Here is a 25044-nt window from a genome sequence, read left to right on the forward strand (position 1 = left end):
AGTTACAAGTGGTCAAGCGGAACCCCGAATGCACATGGCCAAGAACGGGTTCAGCAATCCCGGCAATTGTGGCCTCCTCTCTGTTGCGTATACAGGCCGCCATCTCATATTTATGGCACCCGGTTCCATGGTTGCTACCGCATCATCCACCTTTTATCCTCTACCGTGTGCAGACCGATGGTTTTCATCCGTCCTTGGTTTGCGCACGAAGGGCTTGTATACATCCCACATGGCTCAATCGAGTAATAAAAAGCGTGCTCTGAGGCGACAGTGGTGCCGCGAGGCATTGTCCAGGCATATCCGTACCACCCCTAGAGCCCCCAGATCCTGCCGTACACTGATAGACCTAGATAACCGGCTCGGCTTGCGGATCGACCCGAACGAAGTCCGCTTGCAGCCAGCTCCACAGGACGGGTATGTCTGGTCCGTTACCGACTCCAAGGCGCATCTTTTGGAGACGCCCCTGAGCAATGGAACCGTTGGTCTCTATGAGGAGATATGCCGTGCGCTTGGACATTCGCTCGAAGCCGTCCGTCCGGCAGTTCTGCAAGCGGACCACGATGATCTGGAATTAAATGAGAATGTAAGACGTCTAATGACGATAGCCGTCTCTACCCGTGGCATATGTCACACAGTATTTCAGGGCTGATGGAAATGATTGGGCAGACCGAAAATGAACCGACCCCGACGCCTGAAGACGATTCCTTTACCGCGACTATTCAACGCTTGGAGCAGGAGAATCAGCACTTCGATGACGAGAACGAGCGTCTTCGTGATCGTATGCAAGCATGCTTACACCGGTTGCGAGCCTTTGGAATAAAAACCCGGCATTTGCAGAGGGAAATCAAGCATCAGAAAGAGTATATAGGCGAGCTTGAAGAAGAGATAGCCAGTACGAGAGATAGCATCCGTGAAGCTGCCAAGGTACTAGAAAGGGGGGCCAAGGGGCGAGAACCTGGGGCCTATGCAGTATAGTATTGATATAGTATTCATGGAGTTCAAGTTCTAAATTATGCTTGGCCACTGGTCATATCGCAGCGGGCAAGGCTCCCCGGTGCGATCCGGAAGGGTAGCTAGACATTGTTCACCTCTTTAATATTGTGGCTGGCAATCTTGTTCGTTATAGAGACACACGGCATTAGGTCGCCTGCTCCTCCCGCCTCCTTTAAGAAGGAGTGCTGTAGAATGGTGAGCAAGACGCAGCAAGGTGACTGAACGTGCCAACGTACCTCCAGCAACTCGTTCAGGCGCTTGGTCGTCAGATCTCGAAGGAACTCTGTTGCCAGCGAGCTCCAGATAGGCCTACTCCCCTTCTGATCCATCAGATCGGCCACGATAGCGGCCAGAGCAGTCAGTTTCAACGTGTCGCAGTTCATCTCCGATGGCTGGATCTGGCAGCTGTGTTCCGCACCCGCTGGTAGACTGGGTTAGATGCTCGGATCGTTACCCGGTTTGGGGGCACGAAGACGTACCAAGCCGCACAATCCCATCTTTGTTTAGCAGGATCGCTTTCGAGTCCAGCTTGGCGAGTGCTCTTCCTTTTTCGCGAAGGAACACGATTCCCTGGAGTATCTGCCTCCGTCCGTCAGTGTGACATTTTCCCTACGCCATGGCACATACCGGTAATATAATCTGCGCCAGCTGTGGCTCATTGATGGGCGCCCGGGCGTCTAAAATTTCTCTCACCGACAGCTCGACCGGCTCCCACACCAAGAACAGTCGGTTCTCGTAGTAATAGGCCTCGAGTAATTTGAGAAAGCTCTCGTGGGACAGTCGCTCCACTGTTTGTATGAGATATCGCGTACCAGGCCTGTCAATAGAAAGACGCTCAATGTGGACGATTTTCGATTGGTGCTCTCGATGATGGGCTAGCGCAACATAGCGACCGCAAAAAACCACCGCTCTCTGTTTGTATACGGTCCATGGGTCCTGTTCGTGGCATCCGTCATCACAGGCAGCTGAGTCCGACTTCTGCCTTTTTGTGGGGTTCAATGTTGCCTCGTGAAGGTCCCTTTTCCCTGCCGCCGGTGTGCCGACAGACTGGTACCAGATAGTCCCATGGCGATTGTTCATGGTTTGACTGGAAGAATGACATGTCTTTCAAGAGCGAAGGTGTACTTGATCCTATTTGTATGTGGTTTACCAGCACGTCGAGAATGCCTATGCGGGCAACCCTCAATTCGGGCTCGGACTGGAGTGCATGCTCGGCCCACTGGATTGACACTGCAATCAGAATACTAGGTAGATTGAGTGGGTGTGCAATCAGTATGCTATCTACACCTTATTTCACCGCGAAAGCCTGCCCTGCCGCCTTAGGCCAGCACAAACCCCCCCTCCTGCCCACCATTCTGGTGGATGACTGCGTCTGCAGAATCACATCATCCGTTCCACGTTCTCCTGCCTCGTGCATTATCCTGGTCGCATATCTCATACTAGCCTCCTTTCGGTGGAAGTGATGCGGATCTATGGCTGGTCAATTCACCCGACACAATTTCCTCTTGTCAACCAACCAGCCTACATGATCAAGTTCCGGCTCAGTAGAACTCTTCCCGGTCTATACGTGCCCTTCTCTCCTTTGCGCGCAGGGCCGCGACAGTGTCACGGAGGCCAATCGCGATGATAGCGGCCTGCTCCAGATCGCCGGGACCGGTGGATTCGTCAAAGCATAGTTTCAGAAGGTTGTCGGAATCGGACTGGATCCTTTCTTGTAATTCTTTCAAAAGCAGGTAACAAACCCGGTAGTAAGCATTGAGGCATTGCTGTCGACCCATTGCCTTGACCAATCGTACAATTTCATCCATCTTGGGGAAAAGTAGAGTTCCGGCTTCCTCTCATGCACCTCGGCCGTGATATAACCACTGAAACCCTAAGAACAACGGCGTGTTGTCCTGGTATGAGCTTTGTATGAAGGGAATCCCGCGATTTAGGGTGCCGTTAATGCTGCATGCGCCTCCAGCTGAAAGGCACGCGGAGTATCTTGTTGATGGTCCAACCGGTATAATTTTCAAAAGTGCGTATGTCTTTTCACTAGTCCCGGGCGATTGCAATGGTATTTCCAAGCCCTCAACTTAGATTTCCACCCAGAGCATTTGAGAGTTTCGACGGCAAGCCGATAGTGGTTACACGGTGGCTCTTGGCCGAGGTAGCTAGCCAAACACAGGGTACTTAAACAGCTCATTCCAACATTCATGTGCACGAAACCTTTCTTTCGGAATTATTCCCTACATCGAACCCACATTCCTACGCCTTACCATACTGTGCCTAATTTCAGGTATGGACATATCTGTAAGTATTGCCTTCCATCGCCTGCTATGAACCCGCTAATCGGAGAAGGACGTGCTCCGGACCATCGCCGAACTAAGCAGTCGGGCTGCTCGAGCCGGTCGTGACCGGCAGAGGCGGAACTACGATCATCGCTCCACACGAGAGGCGTTGAAGCAAACCACGGCCGACCTCGAGGAAGTGGCCAAGCTGGCAGATATTCTTTACGAGACGAGCCATCGGATGGGCACCGTGATCGACTACCTGCTGAAGGAGCGCGGCGTGGATGGCCAAGAATCGGACTCTTTCGAAATGATGTTGAGTCACGTACTCAACGGGCTGGAGGAGCAAGGGGAGGAAGGGAGGCCACGTCTTGGTGGCGACAGCGGGCAACAACGTCCGCAGATGGCTCAAGCCACGGAATCTGGCCCTGGTCCGAGAGAAGTTGCGTAAAGGAAAGGGGAGTCCTCGATAGGAAGCTAAATTAGCCGAGTAAGGTTGGCTGGCTGTAACTCCGCCATCTCCAACACCTGTGCGCAAGGAGCAATAAGTATATATTCCAACCATCCAACCCTTACCCTTGTACATCGAGGGGAATTGTACGGTGGGTAGGATGCGAATTAGAAACTTGCCTGTGTCAAGCAACGAATGGTAAACAGTAAATGGTACATGCCCATTGGCGTTCGAGGCTGCCACATCAGCCTACAAAGTTGACGTTCTTCGGATTTACCCAAATCACGACCGATGTGCTATCAAGCGCACGTTTACCTCGCGTTGGAAATATTGCACAGAAACAGGAACGTATTCCAATTGGGCAGCACTGGCCGCAATCATATTCTGCTACTATCCCTCCGCTATATTGATCGTTGGCATAGCCGTAGTAGATACAATCCAGTGCCCATCTGCTTGCCTATCAACCCACGCGGCGACTTCTGCCAGTTTACTTTCCAGCTCGGACGCAGACAGCTCCCTGATATGTCTTTTGAACGAGTTTCCCTTTGTCGCTGTGGCTTCTTGCAGTATTTGCTGGTCCAGTCGGGCCGTTAGAGTTTGGTCCGGACATTGTTGGTGCCAGGTGTGGACCTGCTCGCGAAGAATGGTCCGATTTTCTGGAACATAAAACACAAATTCCGGTCCCAGTCCGTTGAGGAACGATTCAATTGGGCTGATGCCCCCCTGTACAAAGGAGTCGTTCGACCCTGCTGGCTCTTGTAATAAGAACGACTTCGTCTCCCGTCCCGGAATCTCCACGTCCACCCTTAAACTCCACCCTGGCATCTGGAAGGATTCCAGTCCAAACAGCCCGCTCACCTGAAAGGCGTTGGACCAGCTAGAAGGGCTGCGTATGTCCGGTAGCATATCTGCGATGCTGGGAGATGCTGGAGGACCCCCGGAGATGCCTTGATCGGGCATAGCATGGTCGGGCGTCCCGGCTCCATCGGATGCCGGCGCATCACCCCAGGGACTCTCAGCGGCCTGGCTAGGTGCAACATTACCATGGAGGTAGCCGAAAAAGGCCTGGAACTGCGATCGCCGTACAAACTCTGCCGTGATGTACGGGCTATCCCAGCGCTCCCACAACCGGTCTTTTTCCAGGGCGAACCGGTCGGCATCAACCGTGTCAACATACGGGACTCCGCGCCGTCGGGCAACAGGTTCATCGCAATCCGGGTTCAGGTTCGGCACCGCATCGCGTGACTGTGGCGTCGGCAGGGACACGGCCTGCGGCGCTAGACCGGGCAGGCTGGGGACGGTGAATCCTTCTTGTTCGGCAAGCCAGAAAAAGTGGCGCAACAGCGTCGTTCGGCTTATCCATGTTGGTTCATTTCCGGCATGCAGCGAGTCGGGCAATCGCTCCGGCTTCCGTGGCTGACGCAGACGGCGTGCGGTTCCCGCTATTTCCAAGCCATATTGGAAGCAGAACCGCCAAAGCTCCTGCAGGCCCTGCCGAGTTTGCTGGGAGAGAGCCTCCAGAGACTGGCTTGTGCCGGCCGGACGTTGCCCGCCTAGTGCCTCATCGATCGTGACTTTGCTCGTCGATCCCGGCTCCCGCAGGCAGAGAAGCGTCTGCATCGCCTTGCGCGCCACGCCCAAATAAAGAAGATCCTGGAAGAACGTGCGTAGGCTGGGAATCGGGGTGTCGATCGACTGTAGCCGAGCCCAGATGGCCTCTCGTGTCTCGTGGAGAGAGATCGATGGAAACAACGTCCGGTCGGTCATCATTTGCTTTTCCGGGAACGCCTTATCCTGCTTCGAGATATGGGGAACACGCGATTCCATCGCGCGAACGGTGTGGGCGTCCGCAGCGCCGGCCAGCGCGGCATCGCCGCCGAGGATTTGATCAACCCACATGCTGCGGATCCGCTCCAGATAGAATAAGATGGGCTGTACCGTCTCGAATTTCAGCAGCGGCATTATTGAACGAGCGCAGGCCCACATACCTCATCGCAGTGCAGAGAAACCATGGTGTGGAGCACCCCGAGATGCATACAAGCCCACAGACCCGGGATGGGAAGAAGGGCATCAAAGGCCCGAGGAAGGGTTGGATGCTTAAAGAATGCGGCGACATATCGATGCTTCCTACTCTTCGGGTCGTGCTGCAAAATAGCCCACCACGCCGCGGCTGCGTGTTCATCGCGGGGCGGGCCGAGATGCCCTTCATATACCGTAGTTGATCACCTGACGCCCGAAAACTTCAATTTCACCGACTTTTTTATCATTTTCAAACCGCTATAATTCAACGAATATGGCCCCAATTGACGAGGCAATTGCAGATTTGGAATCGCTAGCCCTTGAAGAACGACCTAGCTATACCTTTTTAGCGAAAAAGTATGGTATAAGTCGAACAACTCTAGCAAGACGATTTCGCGGTGTTCAGCATTCAAAAGATGATCAATATCAAGGCCAGCGATTGCTCAACGATCAACAGGCGAAAGTGCTTATTTCGAATATCAACGAATTAAGCAAGCGAGGCCTTTATATCTCGCATGAAATGCTACAAAATCTCGCTCACGAAATAAGCGGGAATCGGCCAGGAAAACAGTGGCCGAGCCGCTTTTTAAAGCGCCATTCGGACAAGCTTATTTCTCGCTACACAACTGGTATCGATTCATCTCGAAAAAAGGCCGATTCTGCATGGAAATACGCTTTATATTTCGAACTTTTAAAGCGAAAAATTGATGAATACGAAGTGCAGGAGAAATATATCTACAATATGGATGAGAAAGGCTTCTTAATTGGCGTCCTCGCTAAAGGCAAAAGGATCTTCTCAAAGAAGGTCTACGAGCGAGATGGAATGAAGCAACGGCTTCAAGATGGAAATCGCGAATGGATTACTACGATTGCCTGTATTTGCGCTGATGGGACCTCGCTATCTCCGGGCCTTATATATCAAGCTGCATCTTCAAAAGTTCAAGATTCCTGGCTGCAGGATTTTGAAGCTCTTCAACACAAGTGTTTCTTTGCATCTTCACCCTCCGGCTGGACGAATGATGAGCTAGGATATGCGTGGCTGCGTGATATATTCGATCGAGAGACTAAGGCAAAGGCAAGAAGGCGTTAGAGGCTTCTTATACTCGATGGCCATGGCTCACACGTCAATATGAAGTTCTTCAACTACTGCGAAGCGAATAAGATCCTTCTAATGACGTATCCACCTCATTCTACGCATTCATTGCAGCCGCTTGACGTCGGAATCTTCTCGCCGCTTTCAATCGCGTACAGCAATGAATTAGAGCGATTTCTTCACACCAGCTTAGGCCTCTGTCATATTACGAAAAGGGACTTTTTCCGCCTCTTTTGGCCTTCATGGGGTTGCGCTTTATCGCTTAAAAATATCATTTCTTCATGGAAATCGGTAGGAATCGCGCCGTGGGACCCTGAGGTCGTTTTATCTCGATTCAGCCGAGATAATAATGATCGGCCTTCCTCTAGTGATTCATCTCGCTCAGTGCTTGGTGCAGAAGACTGGAGAAAGATAGAGAGGCTTCTCAAGCATGCAGTGACTGATTTATATGATCAAAAGGCTCAAAAATTGAGTTCTACGATGCATCATCTCTCTACGGAGAATATTATCCTAAAACTCCGCTGCCAAGGCCTTGAAGAAGCTCTACAGCTAGAGAAGAAGAAGCGTCAACGAGGTAAGCCTTTTCTTTCTGAATTACGGGCCCCTGAGGACGGCTACGCGGTGTTTTACTCTCCTAAGAAGATTCAGCAAGCCCGTGATCTTCAAGCGGAGAAAGATGAAGCTTTACGGCTTGCAAAGGCTTCACAAGAAGAGGAAAGGCTTCGTAAGCAGCAAGAGAAAGAAGATAAAAGGCTTTTAGTTGAAGAACGCAAGCGAAGTCGCGCTTTAAATAAGGAAATACGGCTTCGTGAAGCAGAGGAAAAGACGCGTAAAAAGCAGGATGATCAGCTCGCTAAGCAGGCCGATATACAGCTTCAAAATGACTTTAAATCGGCTCAGCGAGGCAAGAATAGGCCTCCCAGCACTCCAAAAGCGAAAGAATCGATTGATATCGCCCCTGTAGGCGTTGAGGTCGTTGATGAGGCACCTCCAACGCTTAATCGCAGAGGTAGGCAAATCCGCCTTCCACAGCGCTTTCGCGATTAAATAAAGTGCTATATAGCTTTAATTCTACGCATATTTCACTCTACTCAAAAATCTCTATATAAATCGAATTATTCGTGGTTGTACGGCTTCAAATTTTGTATGGGCGATGAGTTGAAAACGGGCGTCAGGTGGGGACGGGCGTCAGGTGATCAACTACGGTAGCCGAAGCCGCTGATAGATTAACCCATCAGGGGGCTGACGCTCGTTCGGAAAGTGCTCCTGTAGAGAGCGCACGAGGTGGGTGTGCAGCCAAGGTTCGATGGTTGGCTGATCTAGGGCAAAAAAACCGCATTCCACTTACTACTAGTACGTACAACGAAGCTACAGCCATGCGCCAGGGAGGCGGGAAACGGGTGCTTCAGACCAGCGATGCCGGGGGGAACTTACCTGGATCCTCCACGTATACATCAACCACCCACCACCGACTCGGCCCGGATAGCATCTTTCGTGCCGCTGCGACAATGCTTTCGTGTCCCTGGGCGCGGAGTGACATATTCAGAGGCACAGCCAATTCCGGGAGCAGCTCGTCTTCGCTATCATGCATCTTGATGCTACGGCCCCAGTCGGCCGCATCGACCAGCACCGGGACATGGTAATCCCGGTTGATGCGAAGACAGCCTTGCAACTCGAGAATTCGCTCGAGCCGGACGGCATTGCGGCCGTCATCCATCAGGCGGCTGAACCCCTTCTCAAACCCAAGGCAATCTAGACGGACTCGGGCGCTTCCACGAAATCGTTCCTTCCGGTAGGCTTCCAGAGCCTTTTCCTTCGATTCGACTTGGGCCTGGCGTGTTAGGTACATGGTGCCTGTACCTGGTCCCAGGAATCATCGCGACCGGGACAGGAATATTTATGGCATCCAAGACGGGCTGGCTCCGTGCCCTAGGGCTTTCGATCTATCGCGACTGCCCATCATCGTCCCATGAATTTGAGGGCGGTAGTCCGTATACTGGCGCCAAAGTCGAAGCGAGACTAGCGTATTGAAGCTTCGGCATCTGTGAAGGTGATGGGAATGATGAAACGTGAGGGGGCCATATCAGGGGTGATGCTCTGTTCGCTCGCTCCCCCGGAGAGAGTTGAGGGACTCAGATGGGCATCCAGGTTGACATTGTCGGTATGGTAGGAAGAAAATCGAGTGTGGGCAATATGGATATATCTCTGCATTGTCCCAATACCCGCCATGGCCGAGGCAACAGAAATGTGCATTGGGCAAAGTGGTGAAAATCCATTGGTGCGCTGCAGGACAGTTGGAGCAGGTGTATCTAGCCTTTGGCCCAGAATGTAGTAGAATCTGTGAAGCTGTACGTCTAATACCCACACAGATACCCATCGATATTCTCTTTTTGTTTTTTTATTTCCTCCTCTCTTCCATTTACACTACTATGGGTCGTAGTCATTTCCCGTGAACCCGGTCGGTATAGAATCGCTATAAAAGAGAAGGTTTCAACACCGATTCCATCCACCACCCACCCCTGTGCCTGGCGACATGACGTCTACCGGATCTAGTGAATCGGACGGCGAAAGCGCAGAAACCTGGCTTTATTCAGCATCGAGCACCGCCGTTTCATCGGAAGACAGCGAAGACCGCGATTTTGTGGTTTCTGATTCGGAGCCGCTTTCGTTCCACGACAGTAGGGCCAGCTCGCCAGACAGAAACGTGCCTCGGTCTGCCTGCGATAACGACGATGCCGACCCGAAACCAGTATATCCCCATCAACTGTGATCGTGTGCTTCTCGTCACTAAAGAAGATGCTAGTGCCTCCCCACCGGGCCCCTGATACCTATCAAAGTGATCGCGAAACGGTCAGCGGGTTGTGATGGTCACCACTCCGCCCAGTATCTCGTGCTGTGGTATTCTTGGGAAGCTGCCGGTGATGCCTTGGCTGCAATCGAGGATCTGCAGGAAAACAATATCTGATTACCGTGGTTGGGAGTCGGCCCAGATCAATATATGTATATATATGTAACTGCTCTTTCAGGGTTTCGCCAATGTAGACTAATTATGCTTGATTCTATCCTCATGTACTACGTAAGCAACCACCATCTTGGGGACGATCTGCTATCCACAACATAATCAATGTAGCGCCGGCATTTGGCCGTGTAGGTATTTCAGTATATTATGTCGTTGGCCATCGAATGAAGGCTATGCAGTATCACTTCTGGCCAGGGTGCCAGCCGATGTCTGCCCACCGACGGATGATCCGGTGACATCCCCGCTATAAACGCCGTTTCTTGCGCTCTGGAGGCGGTTCCTGGAATTGCACCCGCTTGGTCCCTCTCGCGCAATAGCACCTTCGCCGGGGTGGCCATCGGTCGGTTTGGTGGTCGGACCGACCAAAGACCGCGTCGGCTTGTTGCTGGTGGAGGAACTGCTGCACGGTGGCTGGAAATCCACCGATCGGGTGCTGGTGGGAGGTACCGGTGAAAATGATCGTCACTTCTTCATCCAAACTGCCGACCGAGAATCGAACCCGTTTGCAATAGTACCCGCAGACCGTACATCCGTCGTCCTCGCCAACTCGGCCCAGCCCATCGCCCCGGAGAGTGCAGACCTCGGCGCCCGGGAACTCCACCAGCACCCGCTCCATGATCCGTCGTGCCTGCCGTCGCGCACACAGGATGGACCCCCGGCAATAGTACTGACCCCGGATGAGGGTGGGAGCCTCGTCTAATTCAAAGAAAAAACACGTAGCCAACACCGCTCGGACCAGCTCGTCTGGTACTCGGTACGACCGGCTCGTCAGCGCCGCCAGTTGTCCGACATCGTCCAGCCGGGGCAAGTTGCCGTCCAGGGCATGGTCCAGCCGGAACGTACGAAACCGCATGGCGTGTGGAACATGGTTCAGGCCTTCCTTGTAGGCTGCAGTCCCGTCCATACACGGGGACGAGCAGTACGCCCGCCACAGACGAAGAGGGGCCGTGTCGTGGAGGCTACGACCGGCGTGGCTGGGTGAGGTGTTCGAGTCTGCCGTCGATGGGATGTAGCCTGTTCCGACGGAGACGAGTGGATCATGCGTCCGGGCCGACGGCCAGATACGGCGACATTCGGCCTGCGCGATCCCATGGGGGTTATTGGCGCGGATTCCCCCGTCCTGGAAGGGGCCGAGCCCTGGGAGAAGTTTGGAGCGGAAGAACCTAAGGCCGAAGTGAGCACGCTAAACCAGGCAAGGACAGAGTGGTCGTGGATTATGGGGATCATTCATACCCAGGGGCCGCCACGCTACATTCGAGACTTGGCACACATCGTTAGCCTATGACACGTTCGAGGAACAGGATGAAGCCACTCACACGTCCGACAATAAGGGATTCTGAGTCCCATTTTGACGCATCATGACCTGATATCCTGAATCGATACCCATCCGCCCCACACCATGATAGTTGGGGAAGACCACAGGCTTGCCGTCGGATGTCCGGCTAACAACAATTGCGAGACGACGGCCCCCGGCCGATGTCGTCCCTGCGTCAAATACCCGACGAGTTGGCCCGCAAACAGTCCGAATCGTTTGATCCAGCGCGTCTGCGTCGTACAGGCTATCGTTGTAAAGGCCTATGACGACTCTCAGCCAGGGCCATCTACCCAGCGGGATACCCGAGGTCGGAAACACCTTCCGTGCAAAGCCAGGGAACTTCCGGTAGGCCTCTGCGGCGGAGATACTGTTATGCACAATATCTGTCCCGATGAAGGCACCTGGCATGAGTTAACGATGGTCGGTCACAACTTGGCGGCACGACCGCCGTAGCGGCGACGACGGTGATCTCCGGGGCTGACCTACCTACGCTGACGCCGGCCGTCAGATCAGGAATGTCGGACAGTACGATGCTGCCCGCGAGCCGTCTCTCCAGCTCTTGCAGGAGGCCGAGGGTGATGATGCCACGGATCCCGCCTCCATCCAGTGCGAGCACGACGGGCCGCTTGGTCGGTGGTAACTGCCGAACCGTGCGTTCGACGACACCCTGACACAGGGGACACTGCGAGAGATCATGGTGATATTCGGCTCCGCGGGTCGGCCGAGACAGAACAGGCACATCGTGGGTAACGTGAGGTCGGGCCACTGTGCGCCGAAGCACCTCAGTGCCTCTTTCCGGATTGTGAGCGAGGTTCTCAGGGGGCCCATCTGGGCGAAACTGTCGATGAAAGCATCCCGAATAGCGTCACCCTGGTGGGCCCAGTCTGGGCCTTCGTCCAGTTCCGGTGCCGTCAGCCAAAGATCCCGATACAAGCTATCAAAGACGTGCTGGGGTCGGAAACCTAGATGCGTCAGTGGTCGTGTTCGGCCCTATCAGCCGCCGAAACAGGCACGATGGTCAGATGCACTTACGATGCATCCCTGGAGGGTAGGCGTCCATCAGGAGAGCCGACGCTACAAACTGACGGAGGTCATGGATCGGACACCCGATCTTGCACGCCTCCCCGAGCAGCTCCGCGAGGCCATCGTGGAACGCAAACGGGACTGGCAGCCGTTCCCGAGCGATGGAGAGACAATTGATTCGGGTATCCGGGTGTAGAAGACTTTGCCCAAGGCACCTATTCCACATGAACTTGAGATGAACGGCGGAGAAGAGCAGCCCCTGCTGTATGAGCTCCGCCCGGCTGTCCTGAAGCCCGTCCAGTAGGAGACGCTGTAGTGAGGCATAAAGGGCAGAGGGCGACAACTGATGACGACCGCGCAGGTCTAGGACCGATAGTGTCGGTCGTTCCTCGCCCGCGACGTCTGAACCGGGCAACTCCGTCTCCACCGGGTCGGCGTTGTAGGTCGCGGTTGGCTCCGTCAGGATCAATATGATTCGCACCGGGCCTGGTTTGTCCGAAGGGCTAGCATGAACACCTTCGTGGGTTGCCGCCAACCAGCTGGTCACGGTCTTCAACTCGTTCTCTCCGTCCACAAAGAAGCACGCTACGTGCGTCCACGGAAACACCAGTCTCGTGAGGAGGTGGTCTTTGATGTCGCACGGCGTTTCGAGTCGGTCTTGTCGAACCGGATACCGTCGAGAACGGTCGGCGGATGGTGCTATGGAGGACCCGTCAACCGTCGGTGGGCGGGCGAAACTGCTCTCGGTGAACCACACTGGATGCTCGGTATTGGCGGTCGTGGTACTGAGATGCAACCGGACCAGGCCAGCTGGTCCTCGTCGGGTAACATTGTTCTGGGGAAAGAGCGCACGCAGGGCTGTCACCCGACTGTCATTGCCCAGGAACGAGAGGACAGACGGGTACTGTGTGGCGGGATGGCTCATGTCCTGCACGATGTCATCCATCCGGCCCGTATCGATCAGGGACCAGCCCGCTGCATCGTCGTGTGAGAGGCCTAACCATGCTGCCATTGTAGTCCTGTGGTAGCCAGCTGTGTCCATTTCGTCTCCTAACTTCCGTTTATATACTCGTAGTGAAGACAGATCAAATGCACACCGTCTTGGTCGGATGATCAGGTTTCAATGGCTATGAACTGATGGCACCCACCAAATGTAGGGACTGGTACGCGGACCAGCCGTGAAAGGCCATCAGTTGCCGTCAACCCTCATTTTCCCAGGGCGGACAATGCCTGTGATAGGTTGACTAGCCCTTGGGTGCAGTCAATGAGTCAAGCAGGCCAGAGAAGATACTCCAGATTGAATCTGGACCCCCCATCGGCAGGCGAGCTTATTCTCTCCCCTCTGCTGATTTTTGCTGCGCATTCGCACGGTCATCTTTTGGACCAACATGGGTCCGTTTGTTGCTGGTCATGTACGGATGAAAATGCCCCCCCGGATCAGCCAGACCGTTCAGCCAGACCATTAACCAGCCCTACTGCAGGACACACTCCTAGCAGTCTAGTGAGGTAAGGAACGCCATATATATATGACTTCCGAGGCCAGCCCACGATGCAAAGGCAGACTGTTTTTCACACCCTGCTGCGAACCGCTGCCATACCGAAATGAGTTCCATCAACAAGGCTCTTCATCGCGATGGTGCGGTCCTCGTCTCGATCCACCTGGTTGGGCTTTCCTACTTCATTTTCTTCCTCGTTTCCTTCTTGCTTTGGCATTTCCCAACGTCGCCAGGCACTATTGTCCAAACACAAGCTGTGACTCTGTACATTAGCGGCGTCGTACTTTGGTGTCTATGCAGCTTGGCCCACCGAATCAGAGGGACGCTCTACGGGAGCCAGGCCGTTTCCTGGCTAAAGCTCGAACAGGCCGGCACCCTATTCCTGATCTATACCACGACCGTTCCATTGGTGATCTTGTCATCTGACCAACACGGCTACGTCCGTCTCGCATACCTCTTTTGCTTGACCATTGCCGTCGTTGGTACCATGACCGACTTTCTTTCCCATCACTTATACTTTTGCCAATTCTGCCTGGCACTAGGTTCATTTGCACTACTGCCACCGATCTATATCCTCCGTCAACCTTGGGCCCGTCCATCGCCACTCGTCGTCGGGCTGATACGGCTTGCTGGCTGGAACCTTCTGGCGGGGCTCGGCTATCTGGCAAGGGGTCCGGAGAGATTGCGTCTGGTGGGCGAGTGGAAGCCCAGCCTCTATCTGATGCATCTTGCTGTGATCCTGAACAGCATCTCGTATGGCAGGCACATCTGGGACGCGGCGATCTGAGCTTGCATTGAAGAATATCGGCATGGGGCTCCAGATGCGGTCCAATATCCCATGAGAGTGGACGGGGCGGGTCTTATCCTCTTCGTACCAGGTTTGAGCAAATATCATCCGCCCCTATCCATCGATGTATCTACAATCCATGCTCTATCGCTACATATAGTACAAAACAAAGTACAATCATCCAATACGAACCCTTCTGCTATTCTCGCTGCGTCAGTACGTTGCCCGTGTATCGCGAAGAAAGTCCCTAGCCCCTAGACCCTGCTAGTCACCAACAATACAATATCATCCCTAGGGCCGAGTGTTCGCGCGAGGTTGAGCCGGAGGACTTCTTGGGACCTTTTGTGGGAAGCATTTTGTATGCGGTTGATTCGGTGCTTGGACGCCATGGCGAAGAGATATGGCTGGACTAGGTACAAGGGGCACACACAAGACGTGCGGAAATGAGGCCACAAAAATGCCCATTCTTTGCTCCTCTTATTGTGCCGTAGGGTCGATCGAGATGGTTGATTTCATGCCGAGCTCCAGAGAGCACTTACCAACAAGGACGGTCGGAAGGTGCATTCGGGCGCTTCTCTCGGCAGTTTTAGCTTCATGGGTTAGCTACGATCCAATAACATTAGAGGTTGCTAGGATGGATTAATCGAGTTCTTTTGGCCGTGGACAGTCTTGCCCAGGAAGGTCCATAAAAGTATGAAACCTCGGGCGGCCATCTTGAATCCATAAAAGGGACTTGCGGCCGCAACTGTATCGGTCGTTTGTCGTGTAATCACATTTTGTTGCCAGATAGGATGACCAAATTCCATCATTACCAGCATCCCTTGCTGCGTCGGGCCGACGCGGGCAACTGCGCCGCTGGGCAAAAATAATCGGGCGCTCATGATCAACACCGCTGGTCACGGCTAGCGACGCATGTTCAGAAAATCGGGCATTTGAGTAATTTTGCCCCCGAGTCTGATCCGTAAGAGATCCCCTGTGGAAGGAATTGAACCACCTACAGCAGCATTATTCTTGATGCTTTGCATGTCACTATGAGGGTATACTAGCGAGGGTGGTTCGTATGGCTAGGCCCATCTAGACAATACGTCGTTGCTTTGCTTTTGCGCTGGTGGCATACCGCCGCATGCCGGATGTTCTCGATATCGGCTCGCAACCGCCGGACTCTTTGTTGGTATTAATTGCCCGGGACGATGGGGAGGATAGCTATTGACCATATGCTAGGATATATCAACCGTTCTACCAGCATTATGAGATATACCACACGACTAATTCATTCTAATGCAACATGGGATGATGAGAGCCTTGATTCCAACAACTATCCTCAGTGTAGATGGTAAAGTCTTTCGTTGCGGATCTCAGGCGCGAACGTGATCTACCAATACCAATTAACAACAGGCAATCCCCTAATGAATAGACCATCTTGTATTCATCACCCTCGACATACGCCCAGGCCCTAGGGATGCATAGTAATCGAGAATGTCATTTCAGGTCACGCCTGCAGTAGTACATTTTAGTAAGACCGTAACTGTTGTTGATTAACTTATCGTACCTTTTCCGTATTGGTTTTTCCACAGATTCTGGCGACGGAGCTAGTGACCGCCACTGCCTTTCCCTCTCCGCTTCCCAATGCAGAGTCCGAGAGGGACCGGCCTCGATGTTGGTTTCGTGGGTTGGGTGATCCACCTCATTCGCCTGCACCGCATGTTGTAGTCGCTCTGCAAGCCGTCGCGTACGACAGAGACATCTCGGTTGAGCCATTTACTCGACGCATGCGGTTGAATGGGAAACAAGGACCATATAATATCATGTGGACCACCTGTTGGATTATTTGTCTCTATTTATATCATGCTGTCGAGCGGGCAGATGACGGTAGAGAATAACCGTCGGTTTTACGCTCACCATGTTAGTCAAACGCATAAAGATGGCCACGATGGTTGAAATCCTAGAGACCCGGGGAATACTAGGCCGTGACAAGATGATGGCACCAGCCCACGTCTTGCCCCCATTTCTTTGAGTATTCGGTGAATCGAGCGCATCACATACCAAGTGATGCTTTAAGCATACGGTGTGTTTCTGCAATCGGTGTGTCATGACCGTGCCAAAATGGGCCGTGTATGCGTAGGCGATTCTCATGCTTTGCTCGCCGGTGTATTCTGCTCTCCCCCATGCTCCGAGGCAATCGTAGTATCTATAAAAAGGCACTACATCCCACTGGAGAGCCGTATTCATGGCAGGATTCGCATCTCCTCGACAGCACATAGCTCCAGTCATGCATCACTCGGTGAATGATCACTATCAATCCAAGCGCAAGCGCAGATCCGAATCGCCGCCGCCCCGAAAGGACAATGATTTCCGGACCCCACCGCCTCGAGTTCAACCATTGCCAAAGGTAAGGTCGCCCGACACGAGCCACGGAGACATCCGCTGACCACATTGACCTCAGTCGGCCGATTCTCCCACCAAGGACGCGAAAACGGCGTCAACCGCGGAGCTGTTTAAACCTTTGGCCGAGGAGCTGGAGCGGCTGGATAAGACAGATCCCGCTCTGGCCGCACAGGCGGCACGCCTCGTGGCCCTCTATCGGCGCATGTGGGATTCCTACATCTTGAAGCACGCTGATAGTCAGCGGCTCGAGAACGAGAATCGCCGACTGGAGACCAAAAACGCGTCTCTCGAGAAGGAGAAGCGCGAGATGGAGGGTCGCTACGAGGAACAGAGGACGCTCCTGACCCACTTCCAGAAATCATTCGAAAGTGTTCAAGACGGGATCACTAGGATTTGCGATAGCTGGAAGGATGCCCCGGCCGTGCTGCTGGAGGGCAGGGGTGAGGGTCGGCCGGTCGGAAACGACAGCCACGCCCCGGCTGATTCTCCCTCTGTCACTCCAGCTGCCAATCAAAAGGCCCCGGCTCCCGCCCCGGTTCCAGTTCCGCCTAAAGCCTGAACTCCTAGGTGGAGTATCTATAGAGGTTGGCTACGGTTGGTTGCAAAGCGAAGGTGATTATGGTTGATCCTGGCGATAGTAGATAGACCTTGTTTCAGTCCATTAGTCCATTGCGCTCTCCAAATGTTGCTTAGCTTTCTCTGAGGTCTGGGACTGCCGCGTACATAACATTACATACACCGACTGCCGGTTAGCATCCTAGGCAACCGTGTCCATTGATTGTTGATTTTGTCCTCTAAACCCTTCCAAACGAAGCAGTATGATATGCGTCTGGACAGAGGTCCGAGCGATTCATCGGGTGGGTGTGGCAACTGGGTCTCGCAACAGCACGCCCGTCGAAGCAAGCGAAGACATGTAAACCGTGACGGATATCCGACAGGACAGTAGCAAGCATTTGCACCTGCGAAGTCTTTATATCAAGTTTGCCAGACCCGCTGGAGATGGGAGAGGGATACTCCGACCGCAGGGGCCCATTTGTGGAGCGACAGACCCCTATCAGCGCCAAGATTGTTAAAAGATGGCGGCTATAGCCAACATATAGTACACTGCATGCATCAAGTGTGGATGGGATTAGTGACATCTAGACGTCACCGCGGCGAGGAAGGGTAGTGCCTGATAGATCCTTGTGTTCACGGCGCTGCCAGCTACGATACGGATAAGGAGTCATTGGAGTCCAGCAAGGTCGCAAACCGTACAAGAGGAAGTGGGTACGAATATACTACGGCTAAGTGCTCAGGTTTGCCAAACGCAGCTCTTGAGAGCTGCAGTTGGACTCATCGGATTCCCGGTCCCATGGTTTATATGTAAGCATTATTCAGGGCAGGCAGGATGTGTGCCCCAAACGGTGACATCGATGAATTTCTCACGGTATTCCTCCGGTCACCGTCTCCAGCTCCACCGATTCCACCCATGTCCTGGCTGAATAAGCAACCGGCATCGCTTGATGGCGTCGATTCGGCCTTAAGCATTCCAGCTCCGGACCACAACAGTCGCGTTTACAGTGATACACGGTCCAGCGATGCACCATGCGCCGTGCCTATAATGCTGTCCATGTGTTTATCATGTCGGACTACGCTTATGTATACGATATCCTGTTCCCAGACCTGGAAAATAATATTCTCATACCCCAGACCCGACAAGGCGATCACCAAGAAAGAGACCCGGATGACAAGCTACAAGCAGCACGGCGCCATATGTTGACTTCGTCGCCAGTGCGCCGTCCCTGGAAAACTAGCTCCGTGAGGCTCGTATGAAGTGGCGAACACTTGGCCAAAGAGGAAAACAATCTACTGCCGGGTATAGAACGCTCACCGGGGAAATCGAGCAGCTCTTGGCGATCATACAACCGATTCGGCTGAGGCCACCAAGGAAGAAGCACAACCCTACATAAGTTCAATTGCGCATGAGACTTTGCAGAATGAAAGGAATCACCCGATCATAATGTATCTAAGTAGCAAGGAAGCCCATTGATTTTACAATACATTGGAAGGTTACGGCATCGAGGAGTCAACGTTCTTATTTCCTGTCTAACGAGCTTGTCGGCATTCCACGCAGTTCATATACCGGAGCCGGAGACTTTGGCTGTAGTTGCGTATTGCTTGGGCTGATTCTAGGTTCTTTCACCCGTCCGCCTGCCGGTAAATCCACAGTCGATTGAAGCCAGGGCCCTTGCTGTAGAGCCTTTCGTGCGCCCGCACAGCCAGTGCGCCGCCGTGAGCATATGCCACCGGCTGGTACTGCACTGAGGCTTCCCGGTGTCTGCAGTGATAACTCGTAGAACGACGGCCATGGCAGCGCTCACATCTTGAATTCTCGACAGCGGCTTTTTGGGTATCATCACCCATCAAGCTGGAATCTTCCACTGCGGCCTGCCTATGGGGGGAACCCACACAGACTGTGACAAAGTAGCCGATCGTGGCGTCGTGCAGGTCACCTTGATCCTCAACTGAAGCAGTCCGATGCACCCGTCTACAAGTGGGGTACAGTTAGCATTGGGACCACGTGAAAGGGCACGCCTCATACTTGCGTCTGGGCCATAGCCAGATACGACGGAACCAATTCATAATATAGAGAAGCCGATATTCATTGGATACTTCTGGAGTGGCTTGTAGTTCTTTCATGGCATGTCAGTGGAAGCCACGCCAATATAATGGATTTCCTTGCTTATGTTTTACTATGTTGAGCATTTCGTTAATAGCACAGGCTTCTATTAACCGTTTATCACGGTATTTACCTGTTCATATCGCAGACTTTCTCGAAGGTACCTGTACGCCCAAGCTTACTCTGTTGAGTATTTCCTGCCTGATAGACCGGCCCAGCAAAGGTTCTTTTATCCAAGCCCATGCGGTAGGTTTTTCTCTCCCTTACGACCCCATACTAACAAATATGTCAATAGCATTGGATCAGCCTTACCATCATGGTCCTTTTCAGTCTAGGGTTGCCCAGTGACTAGCCTAACAATCCCTATCAATACACGTATGTCCTTGTCCCACTGTACCCCAGTTGCAGAGCCGTCATTCTCATCCCCACCAAGCGACAAAGGAGGTTACTTACCAATATAGTAACCTCGATGTAAAGTCAAGTTCCAAATGGGCTATGCAAGGTACAACCTGGACTCTTTCAGGCCCCCGAAAGCTAGGCCGCCAGTCACAATCCTATTGTAGGCTTGGTCCTGACCATGTCTATTCCCGCTCAGTTCGATACTTTGTGAGACATGCGTCCTAGGCGCGATTAGCCTTTCCAGCCACTACAATCCCCACATCTTTTTTGATCGGCTCCAGCAAAGTCTGCTGTACACCAAAAGCTCTCACGGTAGGAAACGTGCAGACGCCTCGCATAGTCGCCGCGAAACGCTTGAGGGCATCTGCTGAGATTTAGACTTTGATTCCGTGTATTGTATTTTCCAGCCCTTGATAGGCATCATCGTCTGCCGAAAATAATAGAAGCCCCACATCATCATCCACTCTGGTTAATTTGCTTGCGCATGTCTTGCACGCCGGCCCCCACCACCCAACTGTTACCCACGCAATCTTCGATCCATAATGCACCTGGTGATGCCAATGTCAGGCGTTATAAGGTGATAAGGCAAGCAAAAGACATGGCAGATAGAACTGGAACCAACTGCTCACCACTGAACGTTGTTCGCCTAACTCAGGCCGTAAAAGTTGGACTGGAGGCTAAATAATAATATCATAATGGGCATCCCGTAAACAGCCGCATATATATCTAGTTAAGGATTAGTCCATGGCCAAATGCGGGTATTGAAGAATATGCCACTTTATTATCAACGGGCATATTTGCTCGCCTGCAATGACCCTTCCCGGAGTCTTATGCGTGCACTCCAATTGCCCGGGTCGGCTCGTTAAAATACAGTACTCTCATAGGCACTGCCCAGCTTTGTTCGATTAATATCTGAGAATAATCGCTCTAGTGGGGAATTGGGGTAGATAAAGATAAGATCTCGGATGGTACGCGCCATCTTGCCCAGGCTCGTTTTTGACCTATCTCCTATCGACTCCGTGTTTTCCCGGTCAACTGAAAGATTGACTATGCCCTCGTCCTTCCCAATTACTGATTGCAAATCCTGGTCATGCATGGATCCATTTTGTCAGTAGTTGTTGGTTGATATACTGCAAAAGCCAAAATTATATAGGAATTCAATCGCTTGGCTGCTTAAGTCTCTAGAGCCAAAAACTCGTAATATATATGTAGTGCTTCTTGGTTCGAGGCTCGAATCGTAGTAGAATTCTATTCGGGCAAGATCTTTGCTTTAGAAAGGAGGAGCTCTTTCTTTGCGTTTCATCTCCCTTATTGTTCCCTGTAGAGCAGGTCTAACCTCCTGTGAGGTATACTTTTAAGTTTACATTGACCAGAACTAGAGAAGTTCATCGTCTGTGCCCTGCAGGTCCTATGCCAACCCAAGGACCATTCTAAACAGATCAGTTTACTCGCTGCTAATATCGCTCTAAATCAGGCTGCCGTAATGTAGAAAGGCCATCCAAGTGTTTTCTTCCGGCATGGTGGTTTCACAATTTATGGGGACGCGCTGCTGTGTCTGGGCAACTGTCTGTTCCCCCTAACAAAGCTAACACCTCCCGACTCATCTCGCGCGGGCTTCCCTCATCCTGCCCTCGATGTTTCGGTCTTTCCAATTCCCCTGCAGCGATCCACCGGCGGTCTTCACCCTGTAGCCACTCCACAACATGGTCTGCTAGGCGTTGGGGATGTTCCATAGGAGCAAAATGCCCTGCGTCATTGATGACGGTCATGTTAACACGCCCTGTTACCACCCCGCCACTTCCACCCACGCCGGTTCCGGTCTTCTCCGTGATCACAGTCCGCATCTCTCGGGTGACAAGCTGTGAGCCCTCACAGAATGCGTACATGGTCGGTGGTCGCAGGTGTGGGAGATTATGAAATGTGATGACCGGTTCGGGGCGATAGAACAGGATCCGTTCATCGTCAAGTGCCTCGAGTGCAAGATCCGGGCAGAGCATGCGACGGTCTATGGTCGATTTTGGGGCGAGAATGGGTCGAACAAAGGTGGACAACTCTTGACTTTTGGGGGTCGTCAAAACCACTCGCGGCTCGGAACCAGGTGGAGCATCACGGAGGCCATATTCAATCCATTTATCAAATGCCCGTGGGTCCCACGATTGAAACAGCCTGCTGCGCTGAAAGTGGGCTACAGCCATGTCCTTGGTGGGAAAGGTATCTCGACGTCGCAGGGATACTAGCGCCGCCGGGTATCGACCCTGATCCGCCCCGGAATAAGGGAAAACAATGGGCTCTATTAGAAAAGAACCTTGCAGGATTCGGGGGTGCATAAGGGAGAGATGGATCAATTGCGTCGCTCCCATACTGTGCCCAAGGCCAAAAATTGGCTGCGGAAGGCTGTCTCGGAAACGGTTTATCAGGAGTAACAGGTCCCGAGAATGGTCAAAGGCGGAAGCTGGTAAGAAGCTGCGGGTTAATGGGGAGGAGCCGTCAGCAGGGGAAGAAATGAGCGAAACATACGATCATTTCCCAAGCGTTCCTCGTTCACCAGACCACTGACACCCTGGTGGGCCACGTCGGCCATCCAGATACCACGAATCGCTAGCCCGGATTTATTGGCTGCCTGATAAATGTCCACCCAAAAGGGCTCATACGCTTCCTGGGGTTCCGTTAGCACTGTGAGGGAATGGGGTGGGAATAAGATCACCTTGGGTACTCCATTCGCATGCGCGGAGACGATGCTCCCGCGCCAGGGGAAGGATGTAGGTTATCCCACGGCACATATTGCTTCACAGCAAGGTATAAAACGTCCTCCTGGTTGACAGCCGTTGCCTGGGGATATTCCCGTATATGCTGGCTAGGGACCGTGTGCTGAAGCACTTTGAATGTGTCGGAGATGTCGGAATCGGTCTTTGTAGAAGCCATTCTTATAATTCGGAGGGCTCTTCTTGTCTTGTTCCTCCTAGAGTATGGCAGTCACCAATAGGAAACAGATGGTATTAGCTGGCCGTAGGTCTGCTTTAAATCTACTTTGTATTCACGAAGCTTGCCGAGCGGGGCTCCGGGTTTTCAACATTCTGTACTGTTCAATCCTTGTCTACGTGTCTGGTAACGCAGAATATATCATCTGCAATTGGGTCGCAGTATCAAGCGCATTCTTTTCGTTAGAGTAATCGTCGTTCTCCTTCTCGCTGTCTTCGGAATGTCAGACTTATGGAAGTGACCGGTCGATACGTGGTTATTAAACGGAGTGTCGAATGCCCCATGGTCAATTCAGCTTGCCCGAGGCCGGCCTTTGTTTCGAATCACCAATTACAGGACCATTTTAATGTTTAACGCTCGGCCCGATATTGATATCTCAATTTTTACCCCGGGCATATTGCGTATATTATACTGGGCTTTACAAGGCAGCGGGATAAGACAACCCGTTTTCATTGACTATTCCAATGATGTTATATCCCGCCGGTTAAGCAATCATTGCCAGTGACTCCCTCTCTGTTGACCATTTGTATTACGGCTATAAGGGTGATAGGCCTGCATGTAATTCAACTGCTTTCTATGATGCACTTTGATGCAAGTAACATGGGTGAAATTCGGTGACGCATAAACTTGCTTAGAAATCAGGCAGTCCAAAAAGGAGCGTTCTGGATGATGCTGGATATTTCGCTAATCTTTCCTAAAGCCTGGTCTGGGTTATCCAAGGCGTAGAAGGTGGCGACCTATTACTTAACTAGCTTCTACGAGTGTTGGTGGTGTTTCTAAGAACAGCTGTATCACGTCGTAGGATAACTGTGTGGTAAGGAAAGCCTATTATACCGTAGGAGGACCTACTTGCCCGTTATCCTATATTTAGTGGTACAAGATCTTTCTCTTTTCTATGTTTCCAGAACCTTTCAGCTGCACTATCGGAAGAAACGATTAATCGATTCATATCTATTCTCTTGATGAAATCGCCCTACTATAAAGCCATTACAGTCTTACAGTCCCCTTCTAAGAAATACAGTAATCTAATGTCGTTCCAGCAATATGGCTAGGAGAAAAATTGTTGCTCCATTGGCAAGTAAGTATCTTTACTCATTCATAAACGTGGGATGAGGGCTAATGTTTACCCGAGCAGGCAATAAATGGCAGATGTTGCTCCGGAAGGCCCACGAGGCAGCGGAGTCCCTCGAAAACCGAGTTAATACTCTGATATCGAGTAACAACTATCTTCAAGAGCGAAACTCTCACCTTCAAAACGCACAACAGCGCCTTCAGTCTCAGTTGGTGGCAGAAATCGGTGACTGGAATTACAGATACGCTCAGGCAATAAGGGAAAGGCAAAATATGTTTTGCGACAAATGTCACCAGCTGGTGCAGCAGGTTTACCTCACTCGGTGTTTTCATCTTGTTTGCCACTTGTGTTTCACAAGCCAGGTGGCCTAGTTGTTTACTTGTAAGGCGTTGAGCATATTACTTTAGTCCCTCAATCCTAGGATAGGTGCACGTCCAAACGTAAGCACATTATAAACACAATACATACTATAGAATGTATAATGCAGACCTTGAATGATTCTTAACTAACTCACTGCGGATACCTCTACACCGATATTATGGTTAATAATAGTGTATGGTGGCACCCTTTCAAAGTCTTTTGGAGCTGGTCGTATCCACTTTCGGGCCGTTCTTATGGGTATTCGAAGTTAGCGAAACGGGCTGCCAGCTTATCACAACTGCCCTTTCCTTATCTTGCCGATCTACTGTTCCCTTCACGCCATAACGCCGATGGATAAGTCGCAGTCAATTTGGAACCTGTCACCTGGATGCAATAGCTTTTCAGCATTGCCAGATCATTCAGGGCTTTTTCCCCCCCGAACTTGTTACCGTAATAGTCGCCAATTATGCGATTGCTCCTGATCAGTCAGATACATGCCAATCCGGTAGATACTATTGCAGCAACGGCCGATGCATGCAGATCAGCAGTTGGTCCTGGTCCTCGGACTAGCAAATGGGATGAACAAGCAGGCGCACGAGTTCTGTATAAGTGGTTGGTTAGTCATGTATTTTACGATGATTACTTTGGCAAACTAGGCAACGCCTACCCTTGAACGGTGAAGGCTGTCCTCGTTTTAGGGAAGGCAGCCGATAATGTGCTCAAA

At 52.2% G+C, this 25044-nt stretch overlaps 15 protein-coding genes across 15 annotated transcripts; 6 read left to right on the forward strand and 9 right to left on the reverse strand.

Moving 5' to 3' along the window:
- Positions 1-229: 229 nt before the first annotated feature.
- LDX57_007795 (uncharacterized protein) lies at positions 230-975 on the forward strand (the record flags this gene model as incomplete). Its single annotated transcript, XM_046089512.1, has 3 exons — positions 230-302; positions 351-583; positions 667-975. The coding sequence occupies 3 exons, from the start codon at positions 230-232 to the stop codon at positions 973-975; spliced, it is 615 nt and encodes a 204-aa protein (XP_045945483.1).
- Positions 976-1073: 98 nt separating this feature from the next.
- LDX57_007796 (uncharacterized protein) lies at positions 1074-1376 on the reverse strand (the record flags this gene model as incomplete). Its single annotated transcript, XM_046089513.1, has 1 exon — positions 1074-1376. The coding sequence occupies one exon, from the start codon at positions 1374-1376 to the stop codon at positions 1074-1076; it is 303 nt and encodes a 100-aa protein (XP_045945484.1).
- Positions 1377-1443: 67 nt separating this feature from the next.
- On the reverse strand, positions 1444-2073 carry LDX57_007797 (uncharacterized protein; the record flags this gene model as incomplete). Its single annotated transcript, XM_046089514.1, has 2 exons — positions 1444-1572; positions 1621-2073. 2 exons carry the CDS (start codon positions 2071-2073, stop codon positions 1444-1446), a joined length of 582 nt encoding a protein of 193 aa, XP_045945485.1.
- Positions 2074-2328: 255 nt separating this feature from the next.
- LDX57_007798 (uncharacterized protein) lies at positions 2329-2801 on the reverse strand (the record flags this gene model as incomplete). Its single annotated transcript, XM_046089515.1, has 1 exon — positions 2329-2801. The coding sequence occupies one exon, from the start codon at positions 2799-2801 to the stop codon at positions 2535-2537; it is 267 nt and encodes an 88-aa protein (XP_045945486.1). The 3' UTR covers positions 2329-2534.
- A 472-nt stretch (positions 2802-3273) lies between these two features.
- Positions 3274-3714, forward strand: LDX57_007799 (uncharacterized protein; the record flags this gene model as incomplete). Its single annotated transcript, XM_046089516.1, has 2 exons — positions 3274-3285; positions 3334-3714. The coding sequence occupies 2 exons, from the start codon at positions 3274-3276 to the stop codon at positions 3712-3714; spliced, it is 393 nt and encodes a 130-aa protein (XP_045945487.1).
- Positions 3715-4104: 390 nt separating this feature from the next.
- LDX57_007800 (uncharacterized protein) lies at positions 4105-5745 on the reverse strand (the record flags this gene model as incomplete). The annotated part of the gene is made up of 1 exon (XM_046089517.1): positions 4105-5745. The coding sequence occupies exon 1, from the start codon at positions 5698-5700 to the stop codon at positions 4105-4107; it is 1596 nt and encodes a 531-aa protein (XP_045945488.1). The 5' UTR covers positions 5701-5745.
- A 2486-nt stretch (positions 5746-8231) lies between these two features.
- Positions 8232-8675, reverse strand: LDX57_007801 (uncharacterized protein; the record flags this gene model as incomplete). The annotated part of the gene is made up of 1 exon (XM_046089518.1): positions 8232-8675. One exon carries the CDS (start codon positions 8673-8675, stop codon positions 8232-8234), a length of 444 nt encoding a protein of 147 aa, XP_045945489.1.
- Positions 8676-9359: 684 nt separating this feature from the next.
- Positions 9360-9596, forward strand: LDX57_007802 (uncharacterized protein; the record flags this gene model as incomplete). The annotated part of the gene is made up of 1 exon (XM_046089519.1): positions 9360-9596. One exon carries the CDS (start codon positions 9360-9362, stop codon positions 9594-9596), a length of 237 nt encoding a protein of 78 aa, XP_045945490.1.
- Positions 9597-10884: 1288 nt separating this feature from the next.
- Positions 10885-11130, forward strand: LDX57_007803 (uncharacterized protein; the record flags this gene model as incomplete). The annotated part of the gene is made up of 1 exon (XM_046089520.1): positions 10885-11130. The coding sequence occupies one exon, from the start codon at positions 10885-10887 to the stop codon at positions 11128-11130; it is 246 nt and encodes an 81-aa protein (XP_045945491.1).
- Positions 11131-11157: 27 nt separating this feature from the next.
- LDX57_007804 (uncharacterized protein) lies at positions 11158-11568 on the reverse strand (the record flags this gene model as incomplete). Its single annotated transcript, XM_046089521.1, has 1 exon — positions 11158-11568. The coding sequence occupies one exon, from the start codon at positions 11566-11568 to the stop codon at positions 11158-11160; it is 411 nt and encodes a 136-aa protein (XP_045945492.1).
- Positions 11569-11664: 96 nt separating this feature from the next.
- LDX57_007805 (uncharacterized protein) lies at positions 11665-13195 on the reverse strand (the record flags this gene model as incomplete). The annotated part of the gene is made up of 2 exons (XM_046089522.1): positions 11665-12122; positions 12193-13195. 2 exons carry the CDS (start codon positions 13193-13195, stop codon positions 11665-11667), a joined length of 1461 nt encoding a protein of 486 aa, XP_045945493.1.
- Positions 13196-13785: 590 nt separating this feature from the next.
- Positions 13786-14466, forward strand: LDX57_007806 (uncharacterized protein; the record flags this gene model as incomplete). The annotated part of the gene is made up of 1 exon (XM_046089523.1): positions 13786-14466. One exon carries the CDS (start codon positions 13786-13788, stop codon positions 14464-14466), a length of 681 nt encoding a protein of 226 aa, XP_045945494.1.
- A 2269-nt stretch (positions 14467-16735) lies between these two features.
- Positions 16736-17410, forward strand: LDX57_007807 (uncharacterized protein; the record flags this gene model as incomplete). The annotated part of the gene is made up of 2 exons (XM_046089524.1): positions 16736-16855; positions 16910-17410. 2 exons carry the CDS (start codon positions 16736-16738, stop codon positions 17408-17410), a joined length of 621 nt encoding a protein of 206 aa, XP_045945495.1.
- Positions 17411-19029: 1619 nt separating this feature from the next.
- LDX57_007808 (uncharacterized protein) lies at positions 19030-19473 on the reverse strand (the record flags this gene model as incomplete). The annotated part of the gene is made up of 2 exons (XM_046089525.1): positions 19030-19378; positions 19433-19473. The coding sequence occupies 2 exons, from the start codon at positions 19471-19473 to the stop codon at positions 19030-19032; spliced, it is 390 nt and encodes a 129-aa protein (XP_045945496.1).
- Positions 19474-21435: 1962 nt separating this feature from the next.
- On the reverse strand, positions 21436-22831 carry LDX57_007809 (uncharacterized protein; the record flags this gene model as incomplete). Its single annotated transcript, XM_046089526.1, has 3 exons — positions 21436-22361; positions 22427-22565; positions 22715-22831. The coding sequence occupies 3 exons, from the start codon at positions 22829-22831 to the stop codon at positions 21436-21438; spliced, it is 1182 nt and encodes a 393-aa protein (XP_045945497.1).
- Between the last annotated feature and the right edge of the window lie 2213 nt (positions 22832-25044).

The sequence above is a fragment of the Aspergillus melleus genome (assembly GCF_016097325.1).
Source record: "Aspergillus melleus strain CBS 546.65 chromosome Unknown contig4, whole genome shotgun sequence".
NCBI classification, from domain to species: Eukaryota; Fungi; Ascomycota; class Eurotiomycetes; order Eurotiales; family Aspergillaceae; genus Aspergillus; species Aspergillus melleus.